General features: G+C 40.2%; 1 protein-coding gene across 1 annotated transcript in view; it reads right to left on the reverse strand.

The window, feature by feature from the left end:
- col4a1 (collagen, type IV, alpha 1) overlaps positions 1–18,987 on the reverse strand; it is a 46,371-nt gene that overhangs the window by 20,844 nt on the left and 6,540 nt on the right. Inside the window, exons 2-7 of the mRNA XM_042426298.1 lie at positions 5,439–5,492; positions 1,071–1,160; positions 815–859; positions 616–660; positions 451–513; positions 289–342 (exon numbers count right to left, since the gene is read on the reverse strand). Of these exons, the coding sequence (XP_042282232.1) occupies positions 289–342; positions 451–513; positions 616–660; positions 815–859; positions 1,071–1,160; positions 5,439–5,492 (351 nt within the window). The remainder of the gene's footprint in view (positions 1–288; positions 343–450; positions 514–615; positions 661–814; positions 860–1,070; positions 1,161–5,438; positions 5,493–18,987) is intronic.

The following is an 18,987-nucleotide window of genomic DNA, read 5'->3' on the forward strand; positions in this document are numbered from 1 at the left end:
GTAACATATTCTGGCAGATATATATATCCTTTTACGAGATGATGCTCAGTTAACATATTGCTATGTCATGTGGAAATCTTGTATTTCAAATGTTATAACTGTAATGTTTTAACTTCGGTCTTGTCCAACTGGACAAATCCCCAAAACAGTTGGCAGTCAGTATAAAAACAAAGCAGCCTTTCTTGTAATTTTGATGTTTTTCGCGATGTTTTCACAGGAAAGGTGTAATAACTGAAATGTGTGCTGCTCAATGAGGTGTTGTTTGTCATGTGGATTGCGGTTGCTTACAGGTGGTCCTTGAAGACCAGGAAAACCAGGAGTGCCATCCCTGCCTCTTTCTCCCTGAAACATACACATAACACATTCAGAAGGCAAAAACAGTCTGCAGGTTATAAAACAACAGAAAATATTAGGTGTGGAGGCTGTTGATCAGTTTTAGAAGAGGCTTACTTTAGTCCCATTGCATCCTGGGATACCTGGTGCACCAGGTGGACCATCATTTCCGTTGATACCCTATAAGCAGGACAATTAGAGACAATTTGCAGTTACACAGTGACAAATAATTTACTGGATCTTGCAGGATGTGAGACATGAAGGCAGATCAAATGAACTTACTGGTAGTCCTGGGTTTCCTGGGAAACCTGCCAGACCAGGAGGGCCCTGCGAGATCACCACCATATCAACATTACTATCTCATGACAATACAGCAACTACAACATAAGCAATAATTTGTAGGATTTGTGTAAGTCTGTCTCATATCATACTACACTGCTTATATCAGACTGTATCATAATTTTGATGGTTAGCTACTTACTCGCACTCCTTTTATTCCAGGAGCCCCAGGCTCACCCAGATCCCCCTAAAAAGAAATAAATGACAGCATGGTCATCATGAGAGAGAGAAATAAATTCTGACAAGCTCTGTGTGTCTGTATGGCATGTATTCATTACATTTTGGGGATAAAACTTTGTTCACAATGTCACATGTGTGGACTGGGGAACAAAAATGAAGTAATCAGAAAGTTATTGAAGGTTATTTATTTTAATGTGTATATGTGAATTTGTACTGACCTTGGGCCCCATTGGCCCTGGAGGCCCCTCAGGTCCCTGCATCCCTGGGAATCCCATATTGCCTTGAAGACCTGGAAATCCACGCTCACCCTATGAAGCACAGGGGATCATATTAATGATACAAGGGCAAAAGAGCAGGAATAACTTAAACCTTAAATGCTCAACACAAGTAATTTTATAGTTTAATAAAAGTCAAATTTCACAGGAAACAGAATAAGTATTGAATGACATTGTGACAAAGCTCCTCTGTACGTGGCCAGTAGTGTTACACTGTGCCCAGCATTCAAGCTGTCTTTAATGGATTTTGGATAAACATTCCCAGAGGGAGGCATCCTGGTGGTCTAAGGCAGTGGTTCCCAACCTGGGGGTCGGGGCCCCTGAAAGGGATACCTACGAAATTTGAGGGTCTCCAAATAATTGAAGAGATAATGAAGAATAAGATATTTTTGTTACACAAAATTATGTTTTGTTTTTTAACTTTTCTGAAATGTTTTGCTTTTTTCTTGTGAAATACATATTTTTTTAGCTGTTTAGGACTCCTTCAAATAAAAAAAGTTACAGGAGAAAAAAATCAGTTTTCGGTGGAATTTCTCATGTCTTCTTGTCATCAAGGGTCACAAGGAGACACTTTTTCATTTTAAGTGTCCACAAGCTAAAAAGGTTGAGCTCCACTGGCCAAATGGGTTTAAGGGGATGACGATGATGAAACATTTCTATCCTGATGGGAGTGGTCTCTCCTAGGATGATAATGCCTCCATCCACAGGGCACAAGGAGTCACTGAATGGTTTGATGAGTATGAAAATGATGTGAATCATATGCTATGGCCTTCGCAGACACCGGATCTCAACCCAACACCTATGAGGGATTTTGGACCAACATGTTATACAGCACTCTCCACCAACATCATCAAAACACCAAATGAGGGAATATCTTTTGGAAGAACAGTCTTCATCCTTCCAGTAGAGTTCAGAGACTTGTAGAATCAATGCTAAGGTGCACTGAAGTTGTTCCAGCAACACATAGCGGCCCAACACCTTACTAAGACATTTTATGTTGGTTTTTCCTTTAATTTGTCACCTGTCTGTACTGTTCTTCTACACCATTGTCAAGTTTGTGATTTCAAGTTTCTATTCAGTACATGTAGGTTTAGTTGGTACTGCACACAAAAGAATGTTTTCCCTCATCAAAACAGCCCATCACAAACAAATTTCTTATTGAAATAATGAGTTCATTGCATTTTATCTCAAAATAATCAGACTGAATTACCATTTTGTTTCACATCCTTCATTCATTCATTCATTATATTTGAATCGCTGAACAAATCTGAGGTGCAGATTCAGAGGTCTTGAAGCAGGCTATCATGATTCATGGTGCAGACTCATATAAATTTAGTTATTGTTTTTGTGTAATCTTTTAATTGTAAGCAATAAAACAAATATTGGTCCCAATAAAGCCTCTTCAGTGTCAATCACAGTGACAAAAAATTAAGTAAAATATTCAGACATGTTGTTAGTGTTATCTGCCACTAGATGGCAGCATTGCTTCATGAGGGAGAGTCATGCCTCAGTAATCTTCACAACCTTGTGGGTGCATCCATGGATGAGACACTGATGTGTAAAACTCAGCAGTGAATAATAAAGTGCCATATTGAAATGATTATTTTTGGATTGATTCCTTCTCCCTGAACACAAGATCAGATCAGTCACATCAGTCCGGAGAAACACTGTTGGTCTGAACCATGGGAACAGTCATGGGGTTCCCATGGCAACACTTGTTGTGGAATGCCAGGAAGTGATATCATTGGAAATAAAGCTCAAAGGAGATTTTGTGAAGGCTGTTTGGAGCCTTTCAGCACTTTTCAAAACACAGAGGTGCTTTGAAACTGCAGTTGATTGGCCCGGCTCCACTGAACACAGTCGGTACATCTGTTGTTGTCGGCTGAGCTGAATGTTTGGCTACTGTGGCTGTAAGAATGAGCCATAAAAGGCCAGTCTGCTACACTAAGAGGACAGATAACACTCTGGAGCCGTGTGATGTAACTGAGCCAATAATACACATGAACATACAAACAGCAGGAGTTGCAATGAAAAATAAATCTATGTAGTTGCTTTACAGCAGTGGTTCCAAACATTTTTTGCTTGTGACAACATTAAACAAAGCAATGTTGACTTACCGACTACATATACTACTTTAACCAGTTTAACCAAAAAGGGATTTTTTTCCTTTGTTTTAATCTTAAAGTGCTAAAGCAGTACAATTTATTATAATTCACTTGCAAAAGATACAATTATAGAAAGAAAGTCTGAAAAAATTAACATAATTTTGTGTAGGAGAAATCTTAGACCTTGCCACATGTTCTAAACATCTAGCATTGCCCTCTTGGAACTGTAGTTTCACTTTCTTCCTGTAATCCCTTTTTGCCTCTTTTACTACATTTTAGGCTGCTTATAATTGTCCATGTTTCCAGACTGCAGCCCTAATTTGTAGGCTGCAGTGTGTGTGTTTATGGCATCTCGGATGGTTCTGGTAATCCATGCTTGCCAGAGAAGATCCATGTGGCCCGGATCGCAGCTGGTGTTTAATCCCTCCACATTTACCTTGGTGTTTCCTCCGATGTTGAGATGGGTGCAGAAGTGGACGCAGAGATGCTCTTGCTTGTCTATGTGGTCGCTATCATAACTGGTGTTTATCCCCTTCACCTTTTCCTCAATGTGTACTCCAATGTTTACATTTGAAAACCTCGACCAGCCAGATAGCAGAGTCGGCAGGAGAAGAGTTTACAAAGTAGTGAGTTTGACCATTTCTCTATTCTGATGAGTGACTCATAGTCACATGTTATCATTGTCCAATATTATTAACAAAAAATACAACTAATATCGCAAAAACAAACCTAAAGAGCATGCATTTGCATAAATGTAGACAGAGAGGTGACTGGATAGGTCCACACTTTCTAGAACTTCTTTATCTTGCAAACCCTTGTGGGGGTTCTGACCTCCATGTTGGGAGCCGCTCCTTACATTTTTGGGTGGGGGTGGGGTTGGGGGGGGGGCTGAGAGATCAAACAATTAAATGCAGTTCATATAGAGAGCAAGTATTTATGTTTATACCGCAGTCACAAAAAATATGTGCTTGTTTCTGACACCTCCCACATATAATTGTTATGTTTAACAGTTTAAAGGCTGGTGATATTCAGTTTCTATATTTATTATTGTCAACAAATCACTTTAAAAGACCAAAACCAACAATGTCAAAGTCCATCTCTAAATAGCTTCCAACTTCCCAAAACTGTGTCACTCAGCCCCTAGCCCATTAATTCCTACTGAAGACATAAATCTTTTGAAACAGGTCAAAGCAATTTTTCAAAACAGCTGGGCACTGTAATATTAGTAAATGTTACTCAAACAGGAGTAGTAGGAGGTAAATCTGTTGGGAACTATTTTATCTGTGGATTTGGTTTAATGTGATTTGTTGACATCAAGAAAAATATCCCCAGACTTGTCCTTTAATGTCTATTTGTAATTTGTTTTGGGTTTTTTACCATTGAATACAATAAAATAGTTTAAGCAGTTGTTTTCAGTGGGAAAAATGTACTTGCTACATTGCCCTGGTCATTTAATAGCATCTTTTCATGTTTCAGGTCAGTGATTAACTCTCATGCTAGATTGCTGAAAGCTCAAAAGCTCACAGCCAATTCATGGCTGGTGTCCCTGCCGCTTGCACATCTGTATCTGAGAGTTTCACTCAGTTGGATGGGAATAAGGCCTTCAGCCCAGCTGTGCTCTAATTCAAACTGATCTTTGTTCCCTTCTTGGTCTCTGCTCCGTGACTAAGCCCCATCCACAGTATTTCCACCCAGGCCTGACTCCTGTCCGTCCCACTGAGCTGACTCCATTAGTCTGAACATAGGTAGCATTGATGGGGCAGCTGTGGCTCAGGAGGTAGAGTGGGTTGTCCACTAATCGGAATATCGGCGGTTCGATTCCCAGCTCCTCCAGTCCACATGCCGATGTGTCCTTGGGCAAGATACTTAACCCCAAATTGCTCCTGATGTGCCATTAGTGTATGAATGTGTGTGAATGGTTAGTGTCCTCTGATGGGCAGGTTGGGACCTTGCATGGTAGCCCCTGTACCCATTCAGCGTATGAATGGGTGAATGTGATTTGTAGTGTAAAAGTGCTTTGAGTGGTCGGAAGACTAGAAAGGCGCTATACAAGCACAGTCCATTTACCATTGCTATGAATTTACATAGCAATGGTAGCTGTTGACTGCACTTTGCGTCAACAGCAAGGCCTCATATCAAATAAGCACAAATATACATGAAGATTGAATGTTAGTGAAACTGGCAAATGTTAAAGCAGAAGTCTCACCTTTGCTCCTTTCACACCACTGCAGTCACATTTTCCACATGATGCCCCGCAACCCTGAGGAAGAAGAGAAACAAATAAATGATCCATCAACTTAAATTGTAGGTTTGAGTTTGACAAAAGGAAAGAAAGCACATTGTATCATTGTAAAAATTAAGTTTTAAGCCAGCAGTACATCAACTGTCCTACATAAGTGTTCGCCAGCTGTGTAACGGACACCTGCTGAGAGTCATTTAACATCGTCCAAGTAAAGGAAGTCCATAATGTGTGTTGCACAATCTCTTCTGTCTTTTATAGCACATAAGTGTTCTGCCCCTGTGAGATGGATTACAGGTAACCCACTGACACATTAAATCACCACAGTGAATGCCTCAACAGATTCCTACAGTGTTTTCATGCAAGCCTGCTGATTTATCCCACAGATAGGCATTTATAAATCAGAAATAGGGAACTCTGGATAATTCAAGAGGTCACTACTATTCTGCACTCTGTTGTATCTTAAACGTACATTGACTATTTTTTTGGCCAATTGGGAACAATGGAAAGAAGCCATAAACACAAAATTAATATATTATCAACTTTCAAGGTGAGATGGCGAAATGTGTTAGCAAACAGTTGCTTATTTACACATCCAGAATATATGGAGCAGTATTAGCATTTATGTGGCCACATGATTTATGTCAGTCCAATATTCACTCTGCTTTTAACTCTGTCTTGGTCTCTATCAACTCCTGAGGGAAATTTCTGTCTCTTCAGCTGCTAAATGCTCCACTATGTTCAAAAGTTAGTTGCTAACTTTGTCACTGTTTGGTGCTGGGCAGGTAGTGTACAGTGGGTTCAACAGAGCTTTTTGTGCAGCTGGAAATGACACTATGAGAGCTGTCAAAGTGAACCAAAACAGTAAACTTGCCGTAAAAAAATAAAAGACTGAGCTGAAAATGCTGAAAAGCTCTCTAGAGCTGATGGGAACTGCCAAGTTGGTTGATAATTATCTGATCATGACCCCTTGCGCATACATATAGCCATTTGATCAATTGTTAATATAAAAATATAGATTGTAGCAGCTTTACGTTTACTGATGATGCTGTTAATAAGGTATCAAAGGTTTTATTTCCCGTAGTCAGGTTATTTTTAAGCTACATCAAGCGGTCATTGATGAGCTTTGTAGAACTACATGCAGGCAGCAGGACATCAACGCAGCTGGCCTCAGCCCTCTCAGTCCCCCCCACCCCACCCCCCTGCTTCCTCTCCTCTGGGTTCTCCAGAGGCCAGAGCCTGGGAACTGGCCTTGCTCCCTTCCATTGCTCCTCTTCCCCTTTTCCCTCAATCATCCAGCTGTTGCTTGACTCACGTGCAAGGCGTCCAGCCAAAAGCCTGTCAGGGCTTTGGACATGCTCCGCAGGCTTGGGTAGAGAGTACACAGCTATAACCACAAGAATTTCTTTCTGTCTGTTTCTCATTCTCACACACACAAGAAATAAATGGCTCCATTAACATCCATTGTGATCCATTCCCAACTTTTTAACCATGACATCTCATACATAAGTCAGTGTCAATTATAGAATTTCTATAACTCAATTTCCTGTCCAAGTCTTACTTCTATTCCCTGTCTTCCCTCTTACATGCAATCCTCTCCAACATACCTGATAACTGAATCAATATGTGGCTCTGGAGCTTTAAGAAATCATGGGAAACAGACTTCACTCTACACTCTTCAAGCCCCAACTGCCCCCACCCTGTCCCAGTGCACTTGTTCTCCTCTATTTGCACATGTGTGGCCTTCTACAGCATGTCATTTCCCATTCCTGCTCTTTCAAACACCTCTGACTCACCCCATCACACCTCTCCACCTCTGGTTCCTTAATTGTTTTTTTTGTTTTTTTTAACAGATTAATTTCTGTCATGCCATAGGAAAACTTTAGGAACACCTGCTTCACATCAGATTACTGTCATAAGACAAATAAAGGGAAAGGAATATTTACTCTGAAAATGAAGCACATGTGTGCCTTATTATAAAAAAAAAACAAAAAAACCTGCTGGCTCACAGCAATAAGAGCTCCTGGTGCTGGAAGTCACCAAGGGAGTTAAGGCACGCTAATGTGATGAGGGAACATGCTTGCATATTGTCAGCACCACTGAAGTAAATCACAGCTGTTCATGGTTGTGTTGCTTAATATTCCCACATTCACCTGTAGCTCTCTGTCTGTCTCAGATTTGTCTTTTGTGTGCATTTTTCTGTGTCCTCTTTAAGACAAAACTTGGCTGAGCAGACATTCCTGCACGTTGGTGGGCATGACCAGGGAACCCAAACCTCAAACCGACACACACGATGAGGACGCTGTGTGTGTTTGTGTGTGTGATGAAAAGCACCACCCTGTCAAGTCTAATGCTGGATCTCCAAACACAGAACAGTAATCTGCAGGTAGATGAAAGCAGAGTTTACAGTCTTTGATTTCACCTGTATGTTTTCCTTCTATGTCCGTTATGCATTGCCATAAACCCAAACACCAGATGGGAGCGATGGCACAAAGAACAGACTGACATCTGCACCAAAAGAACGTCTTGCTAATGACTCTTCCAGTCATATAGTGGATGATTTTGTGGTCTGATCTATGTTTTGGAGGAAAAGGGATCTTAAGAGGACCTTATCAGACAGATCCTCAGGTATATAGGATGATGAGGGATGTGATTGTTCAGCTAAGCCACAAGAAGGGGATCTATTTCTAACATGAATATAAGTTTTTTACCTCATGGAGATGAGTAGTGGATGAAAGCCTTACCAGTTCATACATGAGCCAAAATTGAAATGAGCATACAGACAATGGTGCAATTTAACAAAGTACATTTACTCAAGTACTGTGCATAAGTATAGTTTTAAGATACTTGTACTTCTTCTTGGGTCCTTTCATGTTGTACCACTTATACTTTTACGTCACTAAATTTCAGAGGGAGATATTGTATCTTTTACTCCACTACATTTATCTTTATCAATATTTTGCTATATTTGCTTTGAACTTTTAGCCATACTTTTACTCCAGTAGTATTTTAATTGCAGGATAAGACTATAACTGTAAAAAATCTGTTATTTTCCTGATGAATCAATTAATTTTTTTTTTTTGGGGGGGGGTGTTGTCAGAAAATAATTAAAAAGACTTGTTATACTCACAGAGTCCAATGTGATATCTTTAAATAGTATGTTTTGTCTGACCAACAGTCCAAAACCTAAAGATATTCAGTTTATCACGAATGAGAAAAGAATGGATGAGAAAAACAGCAAATCCTCACATTTAAGAGGCAGACACAAGATAACATCTGGCATTTCTGGTGGAAAATTGCTGGGGAAATGACTGAAACAATTAGTAAATTATCAAAATTGTTTCTGGTTAATTTCCTGTATTTTAACATTGTGTCATTGCTATTTTACTCATTCCACTTCTTCACACAGACTACCAGCACAGTAGAGGGTGTACACATGGTGAATAGTGTTGGAGCCACAGACTGTGAGAAAATCAGGAGATGAAGATGACGTTACTCTTCCCAAACAGCATGATCTTTCACAGAGCAAACAGACTGAGCAGAAGCCTGAGGCTCTGCAGTGTTGAGTGTCCACTGTGAATATACAGTGGCTGGTGAGTCACTGAGCACTTGTGGCTCTGTATCAGATCCAGTAAACCTGCTGCAGACAGCCTCACGTGTCTCAGGACAAGTGTTTATGTCATTCCTAAGTCTGGATGTCTCTGAACTATGAAAAATGAATATGACATACTCTGGTGGGGTGTTTACGTTCACTGAGTGCTGCGCAAAACAGTGCCTTATCATAATTGCGTGCTTGTTTGTGATTGTTTACTGAGGCTGGAGCTGGTAGGGAAACACAAGCCTGAAAGTTTGCTTTGACAAAATCTGAGATAGATTCGTAAAATGCCAACAGAAGAGGAGGATGGGGTGGCTATAATACACAGAGGCACATGCATGCACAGAGTGCAGGCCTTCATAATGTAAAGGTGCTGGAGGTTACATCAGTTCAAGCCTCTTCCCAAAAAGGTTTACTGTTTCAACAGCATTTACTCAATATGTCTGACATCATCAGATATGGAAATCCAGCACTCAGATGAACCCAGGAGAGAGGAAGTAATGAGTAATGTTTACTTTCGAGATCACATGCCTTGGCTAGCAAGAGATGCTGGTCCAAAGACATTAACACGAAGACTCTCAATGTAAACATACGGTGAGTGTATAGAACTGTTGCATAACTGGGTCCCAGTCAGGAGATGCAGCACGATGGCAAGCACATGGACCGGGTTTTGTATATCTGAAATTCATTTTCACAGATTTCACCTTGTGGACAGGAATAAGGAAAATACAATACTCTGATTGACAAAACAATTTCACCAAAAGGTCCATTTAGTTGCTGTTCTGGAGCTTTCAGTTGTATCACACGATCTTCCTCAACAGACAGAGTTTGCCCAGTTGTCATGGAAATGTAGATATTCAAAATTCTATTTTGTCTAAGCACTTTAAAGATCTCTCATCCACATTGGCATAAAAGTTGAGTTGAGTTGAGATTAAAATTAAAAGTCCATTTTTGAACTTGGAAACAGCAGATGACTAAACAGTCTCACCACAAGGTCCAATCAGCAGCTGTTCTGGCCCTTTCGATCATATCACACAATCTTCATCAGCAGTTGGAGCTGGAAGGAAATTTAAACATCTACAATTACACGACAACTGGGCTCCTAAACTGCTAAATGGACCTTGTGCTGAGATTGTTTTATCAACTTTGGTTTCCAAGGTGAAGAATGAACTTTCAATCTCAATATTCAAACTGCTTGGCTGCTTGTGTTGCAGCATTCACAGTGTTTTCTGCGGTTGCTGCTTGGTTTCCATTTCCTCTGTAAGCAGTTTTTGTACTGTATTCATGTTGAAACTTTGACTTTATCTCTAAGGCCTTCAGGGAAAAGGATTTCTCAACTTTTCCACAACCCCACAACCTGTCAATAGCATACTGTCTCAATGAAACTGCATTTCTGTCTCATCAAACATCCTCTTACAGAGTAAAGGCATCTTAACTATTTATGTACAAAGTGTAAACAATAGAAGGAAATGGAAAATAATTTATAGTATTTGCACAATTATGAGCTTGTGTCATGGCCTCCAGATTTTCCCATTTTCCCAAATCTACATAGAGGGTCGCTTTCTTTGCAGCCCTCAGGGTACAGTCATTCAGTTTGTCCTTCAGCTTTATGTGGCTCTATGACTCACTGCCTCTGTTCTTCTTGCCAAAGTGGGCAAATCCACCCCTCACACCGACCTCCAAATATGGGTGATAGACTTAAAAATGTGCCCTAAAATGTTAAAAACTTTCATTTTGTGTGACACAGTTATAATATTTTCATTCGTCTCAGCCTGCTGCTTAAATATTGTACAAAGGTGTTGTGAATATTTTTGCTGCAGAACTGATTTCTCCCACACAGGGGCAGAAATGTTCCCACCACCAGAGTGCTCCACATTGAACATCTTTCCTTGCATGTTAAAGGAAACTGAATGATCACATAAACATCTGGTCAATGTCATCTACAGACCTTTCTTTGAAAGACATCACATTCCCAGCATATTCCTGCCATAACCTCCCACTTATGCTAAAGTATCTCAGAAAACCCCGGGGGATCCTGGAGGGGTGCTGAAGTGTGGGACGACGGATGAGTCATTTCACATCCCCTCTTCTCCCTTACATGTACAGTCAGTATATGTGCGTATATAGCACACACACACACACACAAACAAATAAAGTGTAAGAGCCCAACATTAAGATCACCTTCAACAGTAATGACTATCACACAACCATCATGAGATCCAGTCAAGGAAATGGAAATACAGTATGTTACCACTTACTGTATGAATTTTAAATGTATTAAATGATATATATACACACATGGTAATTGAGACAAGATCTAGGCAGCACCCAGTTTGTTCAAATGGCCAAAAGATATGAAGTTACATGCTCATCAAACAGGCAAGCCATTTTTCCTTTGATTTGATCTGATACCATTCTCTGTTGGGGCTGACATCTTTAACCAAAGTCATGCACAAAACTTCCGGTTTCTCTTATCTGGAAACAAGTGCTGCAGAAGTCTGTTGCTTTTTTTTTCAGAAAACAAAACACACTTTTTCCTGGCTCCATGGTGTGAAAATCTAGGTATCCACAGAAAATGGTTTGACTGGAGGAATCACTGTTTGTTTATCTCCTCGGCTGAGGGGGAGCAGAGAAGAGGCTTCCTTCCACATTGATAGGGATTTTACTGAAGGGGAACTAGATAACTTTGCCCATTCAATTTCACATTTTTACTTTGTTTTCCAGAGTTTTGTCGAGCTTGCTCTTCTTCTCACATGGATATGCACCTGTAACCTTAGTTACTGTAACTACTCTGCAGCAGTATTTTACATTTACATGGTGTGGTTCATTAACAGGATGTTGGTACAATACTCACATGCCTATGTGTACAGTGAAACAGTAACTGATCCTTCCTCCTCTCTATACCAGCTGAGAGGAGATCCCTTCCTATTGTAACTTCAATACAAGAGATAGAAGGTCCACAGTCCTTGTTCGATGCAAAGATAAACTCTGAAGTTTAGCTGAATATGAAGCTCCAGTCTGTTTTAGCTAAATCTTAGGTATTTTAGGTATCTTAGGTATTGATCAATCTTTTAGTGAACTCTTTCAATGTACATATGGACATCCTTTGAAGTGTCCATTGATATGTAGCCTCAGTTAGTTTTAGTTCCTACCAGCTTCTTAACCAAAGTCAATTGTGAGTGTAACAAGAGTCTGGTATAAACTCTACAATAGTGACTGTTATTGATTAACGATGATTACTTCAAGATCATTTGTAGCCTATTTATTACTCACAGCCTGGAGAGACAAGACAAGATAAAGTTGCTTTCATCAATATTTTTATATGAACAGTGGCTCATGACTTTGTGTAATGTGGAAGGTGTCATTTGTGGGTCACCCTGGTAACCTAGTAGTTAAGATGCATACCTGCAACATTGGTGGATGGATTCAGGACCTGCATGTCACACCCCTTTAGCTATGGTTACTGTTTCTTTGCACTTTTAACTGTCAAGTAAAGGTGAAAAATGTAATGTCTTAATCTTAAAAAACCCACAGATAATTTTATCAATCTCTTCAGTTCCCCATAGCTCTATGGAGCATTTTAGCAACTTTCAGCTCATTGTTTTGGTTTTTCTGGCCCAACAATTACATTGTTTTGGTTCAGTCTTACTGCTCTCATGAATCTTCAGCAAAAAGCTCTGATGAGCCTACTCTATGCCGTTATGTTCGACACCAAACAGGAGACAGACAAAGTTAGCAGCTAGCAGGTGAACATACTGCAGCATCTGGCAACAATACATGAAACATGTGTGTAATGTTCAGCTTGTTGTAGACATCTAACACCAACACTACACTGTTATACTGTCAGCCACAATGCTGCTTCCCCTGAGATATCTAAAGGGCATGTCAGTGGTTTTGAGCTGCTTGGATTTCTCACATGGATTTGTAATAGCTCCTCTCTTCTTCACACGCCCCCAAATCTCTGAGTTTTAGACTGTCACAATCCCTCTGACTAAATTGTTTTGCTTCAGTATAAACTGGAAACTGCAGCAACTCATGGCCTCTGAACCATGAGTACACAAGTTAGCCATATTGTTGCATTACTTACTTTTTTATTTACATTTCATTCTATGTTTTGGGCATTTGGTGGTTTGGGTTGATTTCAAATTGGCTGATCTAATTGCTCTTAATGACCTCCGATGAAATTTCAGCTTTGTGTCCCACCAGTAAATATTGTGCAACATTGTTAAATTGGACGTATCCATGAACTTTCTCATAAACATCTGGGTCCTTTTGTGGACTGAAATAACAAGTAGAGTTATACAGCACATTTTTCTTTCAGTGTGTCAAAATGAGTGTTACAAACTTCTGTGTCCCTTTATGGTCAATCCCAATTCCTATACAGATAACAAGTGTTTCAAGGTCATTTATACAGCATCTTCATTAGGATCCTGCTCTGTTACAGTCAATTTACTACAGTGCCATAGTATTGGTCTAAGATGTTTAACTTGTGTAAGTCACCCCATAAAGACGTGCTCGTGGCCTTAAGCCATAGATCATGGCTTACATATGGAGACAATCAGGGTAGCTTTACTCCATAAACGTCAGAAGGATCTCACTTGGCAGCAGGGCTCATTAAGCAACACTAAATGAGACAATAAAACACCACAGTGAAATACAGGGTAGACAGTGCTTTGTAATAAATTTAGCAGCAACAACACATACACAAGCAGATGAGCAAAAGAACCTATACTAGTGCTTCTTATTAGCTGATTCTGAAGTCATGAAAACTGTATGAGATCAGGGTCTCTCTGCAGTTGACTCATTCTGGCTTTTCTGTGGTTCTGGGCATTGCTTTGTGATTTTTCTTCGCCACCAATAAAATCACAGGTGCTAGTGACTGTCCCACAACAGTCCACAGCTACACACACTGAGTCGAGAGAGAGAGTGGATTTAACAGAAAAAAACCCAAACAAAATAATAAAAGATGTGTGGAGGAGGATAGACATGTTTTTTTCAGACTGTGCTGGGTTGAACTGGGCTGCTCTGACATTCCTGGCCTTCTCTGGTACTGAGAGGCTGGGATGAGCGAATAGAAGTGGAGGAGGGGAATTTTCTGTCTGACTGCCATACTTGGTAGACAAGGCTCCTGGTGCAACTTGCTCTGTAAACAGTATGAGTGTATGTCTGTGTGAGGGGTGAGCTGTGTGCGCACTAACTGGAATGGTACGACATGAAACAGCACTTTTTAATGCCAAGGGTTGATATTGAGTTGAGCCAAACTATTTTTCATATTAACTGCTCCTGCGAGCTAGATTCTTTGAACATATTTCATATCCACTTGTTGTCAGTGGTATGAAAGCACCATTTTACATTTGATTAATTTAGTGGAGAAATTCAAACCTTATTAGACTAAAAAACGCAAGTTTTTTTGTTTAATCAATTCAATAAGATTAGTAATACCTGCACTGAGCATTACAACAAAATAGGTGAGATATAGAATTTTCTGGATGTACCTACTTGAAATCTGGAAGCAATAGTTTGACATTTTGAGCTTTGCTTTCTTGTGAGTTTGATGAGAAGATTGATACCACTCTCTCCAGAGAGACCTAACCAGATGCTAGCTCCATATTTAGCGTAAATGAAAGTATCAGTCTATCTCATCTATCAACTGTTCCTTCAACGAATGCCCACTTGACAGCTCCAAATGTCTAAAATATTTGGTCTTATCTCAGTTAGCATTACAAATGACAGACACACACAGTAGTACCACATCAATACTCCAGAGACACCAAAGGCCAAGCAGAGAGTCCTACCTACATACATATACATTCTGCAATAAAACAGGGCTATGTTTTCTGTTTCCTTTATTTAAGGAGTCCTGTAGCACTTGTTTGCTGAGATCAGTTTGATGTAAAACATGCCCTGTTCTGGCTGCAGGCAGCACCTGTATTCATCTATACCACTGAAATAATTCAGGGCTCCTGTAACCAAAAGCAGATGCATCTGCAGAGAGCTGTTCTCACACACACACACACACACACACACACACACACACACACACACACACACACACACACACACACACACACACACACACTCAAGTGCACATGTCTGCAAGAAGAAACAGACATAAATGTGCATGTGCAGAAACATATGCATGCAAGGGATGTAAACACAAAAAAACAATAAAATGAATACCAGACTTGGTGAAAATCCCTGAAATCGTAAAACTTCTGCAAGCTTCATGGGATCTGATCTTTAAGTTGCACTTACATTTCCCATGGTAAATCTAGCCTATATTTGTAAGACAATGCATGAAAGGACTGAATGCACACACACACACACACAAGTTAATGACCAGTCAATCATCAGCCTGTTCATGCACGACCAAGAGTGAGGTTAATGTTGCCTGTCATTAAATTTGGGGTTAGGAGACCAGAACTGGGGTCTGAAAGTTAAGAAAACTGCATCTCTACCAAAAACACATCAAGTATATCACCCATTTATCACAGTCAAGCAGCTACACTTAACTTCAGTATCTCAACAAACACAGAGAGCTGACATGCCTACAGTAATGCTGCAGTCAAGCCAATCATGTCCAGCTGTGGATGGCACGGCAAACACAGCTCATCAGAAATTGTTGAACATGTCAGCGGACGTCTGACTTGAAGAAGGAACACTGTACAGTCCTCTTCAGCAGGACACCACCAGCCATGTCAACAATCCACCCAGGAATCCTCACATGCAAAATTAACTCTGCAAATGGGAAAATTGTTTTAGAGAATTTCTCAGGCCTTGAAAAACGTGGGTTGGCTGATCCTCAAGAGCTAGTGGGATAATTCCAGCAAATTATTGCTCACTGTACATGCTGAGAAAATGAGTGAAAGGGGGAAATAAACACAATATGGGTGGCAAAGAGGCTGAAAAAACTGCATTGGTCCAATAACACAACATCATTAGACATCATTACACTGATTTAGTTGAAATTAACAGCACCAAACACAATAGGTCATCTTTCACTCAACTGCATTTAGGCCAGCTCCACGCCACATTAATGCTTCTAACAGATCCAATATTCCTACTTCAGATTACAGAGGTCTCTGACCTCTCCTAATCAGCCAGTCCATCTGCATCCCATCTTGACCAGTCACATGACCCTCAGAGGCTCATCCTGTTGACCCTTAACCTCTGATGAGGCCATTAGGGGGATTTAGAGGTTCAAACAGAGTTTTCAATATACGGTTCATCTTGATAACTAGACTCTAGTGTTTGTGTGTGTGTAAGCAAGCGCATGTGGATGAAATGTTACTTTGTTAACCTACTTAAGCAAGACTCCTACTAATCTCTTGGCCTCAGAGGGGACTTTCCATCTTTAAACGCACTTACATACACTTGTACTCCACCCAACCGCTGATGGCACTCTTGCCCTGTGTTGAGGATATATGATGCAGTTAAGTCCAAAATGCAGATTTGGTGTCTATCTCTCATACAGAAATCTGGCAAGCTGTCATTGAAATGTATACTGCTGCACTTGTGTTTCTGTCATTGGGAGATATGAGCTTCTTGCTTTCTGTGCAGGGCTCTGTTCATGTGCCCACACATTACTGTTCTGGGCGGTTATTGTTCCAAATAGTAAAAAAAAAAACATTCCTCAACAATCCCACAGGAACAGGACTGGTCCAAGTCATACACACAAACATCAAATCATAAGCTCTCTACCTCTGCACTTCTTTTTGTTGTTTGCTTTCTTTCTCTTTGCAGCTGCATCAGTTTGAGATGCCTGTGCCATAGAAACAAAATCTGATGCATAATGTTTGCACTGTTTCTCTGCTAACAAATCTGGTAGTGATAGAGAGATGGTCAGGTGGTGGCAGAAAGAGCGAGAATAGGGAGAGAAAGCAGCAATAACTTTGCTAAGAAGTTTGTTTTCTCTGAGAAAGAGCCAGTTCAGTTCATGTGAGCTGCTGCTGAGATCTGCCTGTGAATGTGCAGCACTGTGCCACAGGATGTGGGGTTTAGGAAGCCATTCTTTCTCTAAGGAGCAAGGCCTCTTCCTTGCCTTTTATGCTCACAAAGACAAGAAGGGGTTGGGTCAGCCTCGCGTCTCTCTCAAGAGTGCTCTGGTATCTGGGAATAGCGTCAGCACGTGAGGACAAGGAATGACCTCTGTGACTTATGACCAACCAAATACCTCCGACCTGGAATATTCTCACATAAACTCTTTTTTTCCCACTAGTGTTACACTTGTGTTTCTTTTTTCACAAACTTATATGAACACATCATTTAACCAAGCAACAAAATAATATGATAAGGCAGAGAAAGAATTCTTTCAACCACATTAGTTTTAAAGTTTAAAGTTTAAAAACTAAAAAAAAACTCAAACTAAAAAAGTGTCTCTGTCGCTTTTACAAAACACACACACACATTACATGGAAGCATCTGGGATGTGAGTTAGTAATTTATATAAAGGAAGCATTAACATCACTGTTATACAGGCGGACACAATGCATCCATCAGGGAGTGTTCATGTACAGGAAGTGTGTGCATATAAGCTCTATTACAAATCCTTTTTAACCAAGGTTCTTCCAGTTGTGCATTCTGCACATATTTTGATGTCCTCTTCTTAAAATATCCTCATCAGAAACACAGAAACTTTTATATGATACATAATTGAGGCAACACTAAATGATTAAAGATAACTGTGAGAAAGAGGAAATTCCAAGGACCAGTGAAAGAAAGCCTTCATCTCTGCTCTTTGCTTCCAAGTCTGCAACAAACTAATGGATAATGGAGCCTTTTAGTCCCATTATCATACCATACACTTCAGATGATAGCTATCTAATAGACAGAAGTACTCTCTATTGTTCTCCTGTTTCTTTATCAGGCCTTATCTCCCACATCACCATTACATCGGTGCCGTTCAACATATGGAGACTGTAACTTACAGATGATACCGCCTTGAGGCCTGAGCTTTGCTTGCAGAGAGATGGCGAACCCTGACAACAGATCTGCTCTTGTATCAGCTAAAAATGTCTTAATCTGCCTCTAGACTCAGCTATGCATTGAAAGATTAGCATATCTCCACTTCTCCTGATGTGAACCACGTCATGTGACCGGCTTAACTTATTTCCTACTCAAAATTATCTGATTAAGCCTTTCTGGGACAATTTAGTAGAATAACAGCTACATAAATGAACAATTCTCATTGTCCGGCAAGTCGACAGGGTGCGACCGCCAGCAGCAACTTAAAAGAGCAACACAGGAGGAGATGAATAAAGCATCTGTTCTTCCAGGAAAGAAGTTCAAGGCTCCAGGTGTGGATACATGAGCATTCTCGGCTCCTGTGAATTTACAGTCGGATCTGATTCACGTTCTGCTATTTCTATCAATCCTCCTCTGTAAATTTTGTGCCATAACAGTCCAGTACCATGTAGAGGAACTCTAGCTGTTAAGATGAAAAGAGTATGCAGGAATATGTGAGGTCCACAGTGAGAGAAGCAATTCACAGACAGAGTTATAAACCAGATTATACCACATCAGATATCACTGTCATGTTCATAAGAAGTGCCTCCATTCATGTAATGCTCCGACTTATTGAAGGGCACCACATACCACATATGCCACATTCAGAGCTTAATCAGTTAATTCAGAGCTTTAATCAATTCACTTTTAATGGGACAAATATGAAGCATGTGGCCTTCTCATCTGTAATATCAAAAGGTCATGTGTCTTCAGTGCCTTGTATTCATCCTGACTCTATATGCCAGCATCTCCTCCTCTTTTTTGCTTCTGTAACTTACAATATTTATTTATTTATTTAGCTTACTGAACTACTTTGATAATTCTAGGCAGAATCAAAGTGAAATCTTCCACAGATTACCTTCATAGATATAAATATTACTAATGGTAGACAAAGACCTAATAACTCCTTTTAACTCC

This window comes from Thunnus maccoyii, chromosome 11, assembly GCF_910596095.1.
Source record: "Thunnus maccoyii chromosome 11, fThuMac1.1, whole genome shotgun sequence".
In the NCBI taxonomy this organism is placed as follows: Eukaryota; Metazoa; Chordata; class Actinopteri; order Scombriformes; family Scombridae; genus Thunnus; species Thunnus maccoyii.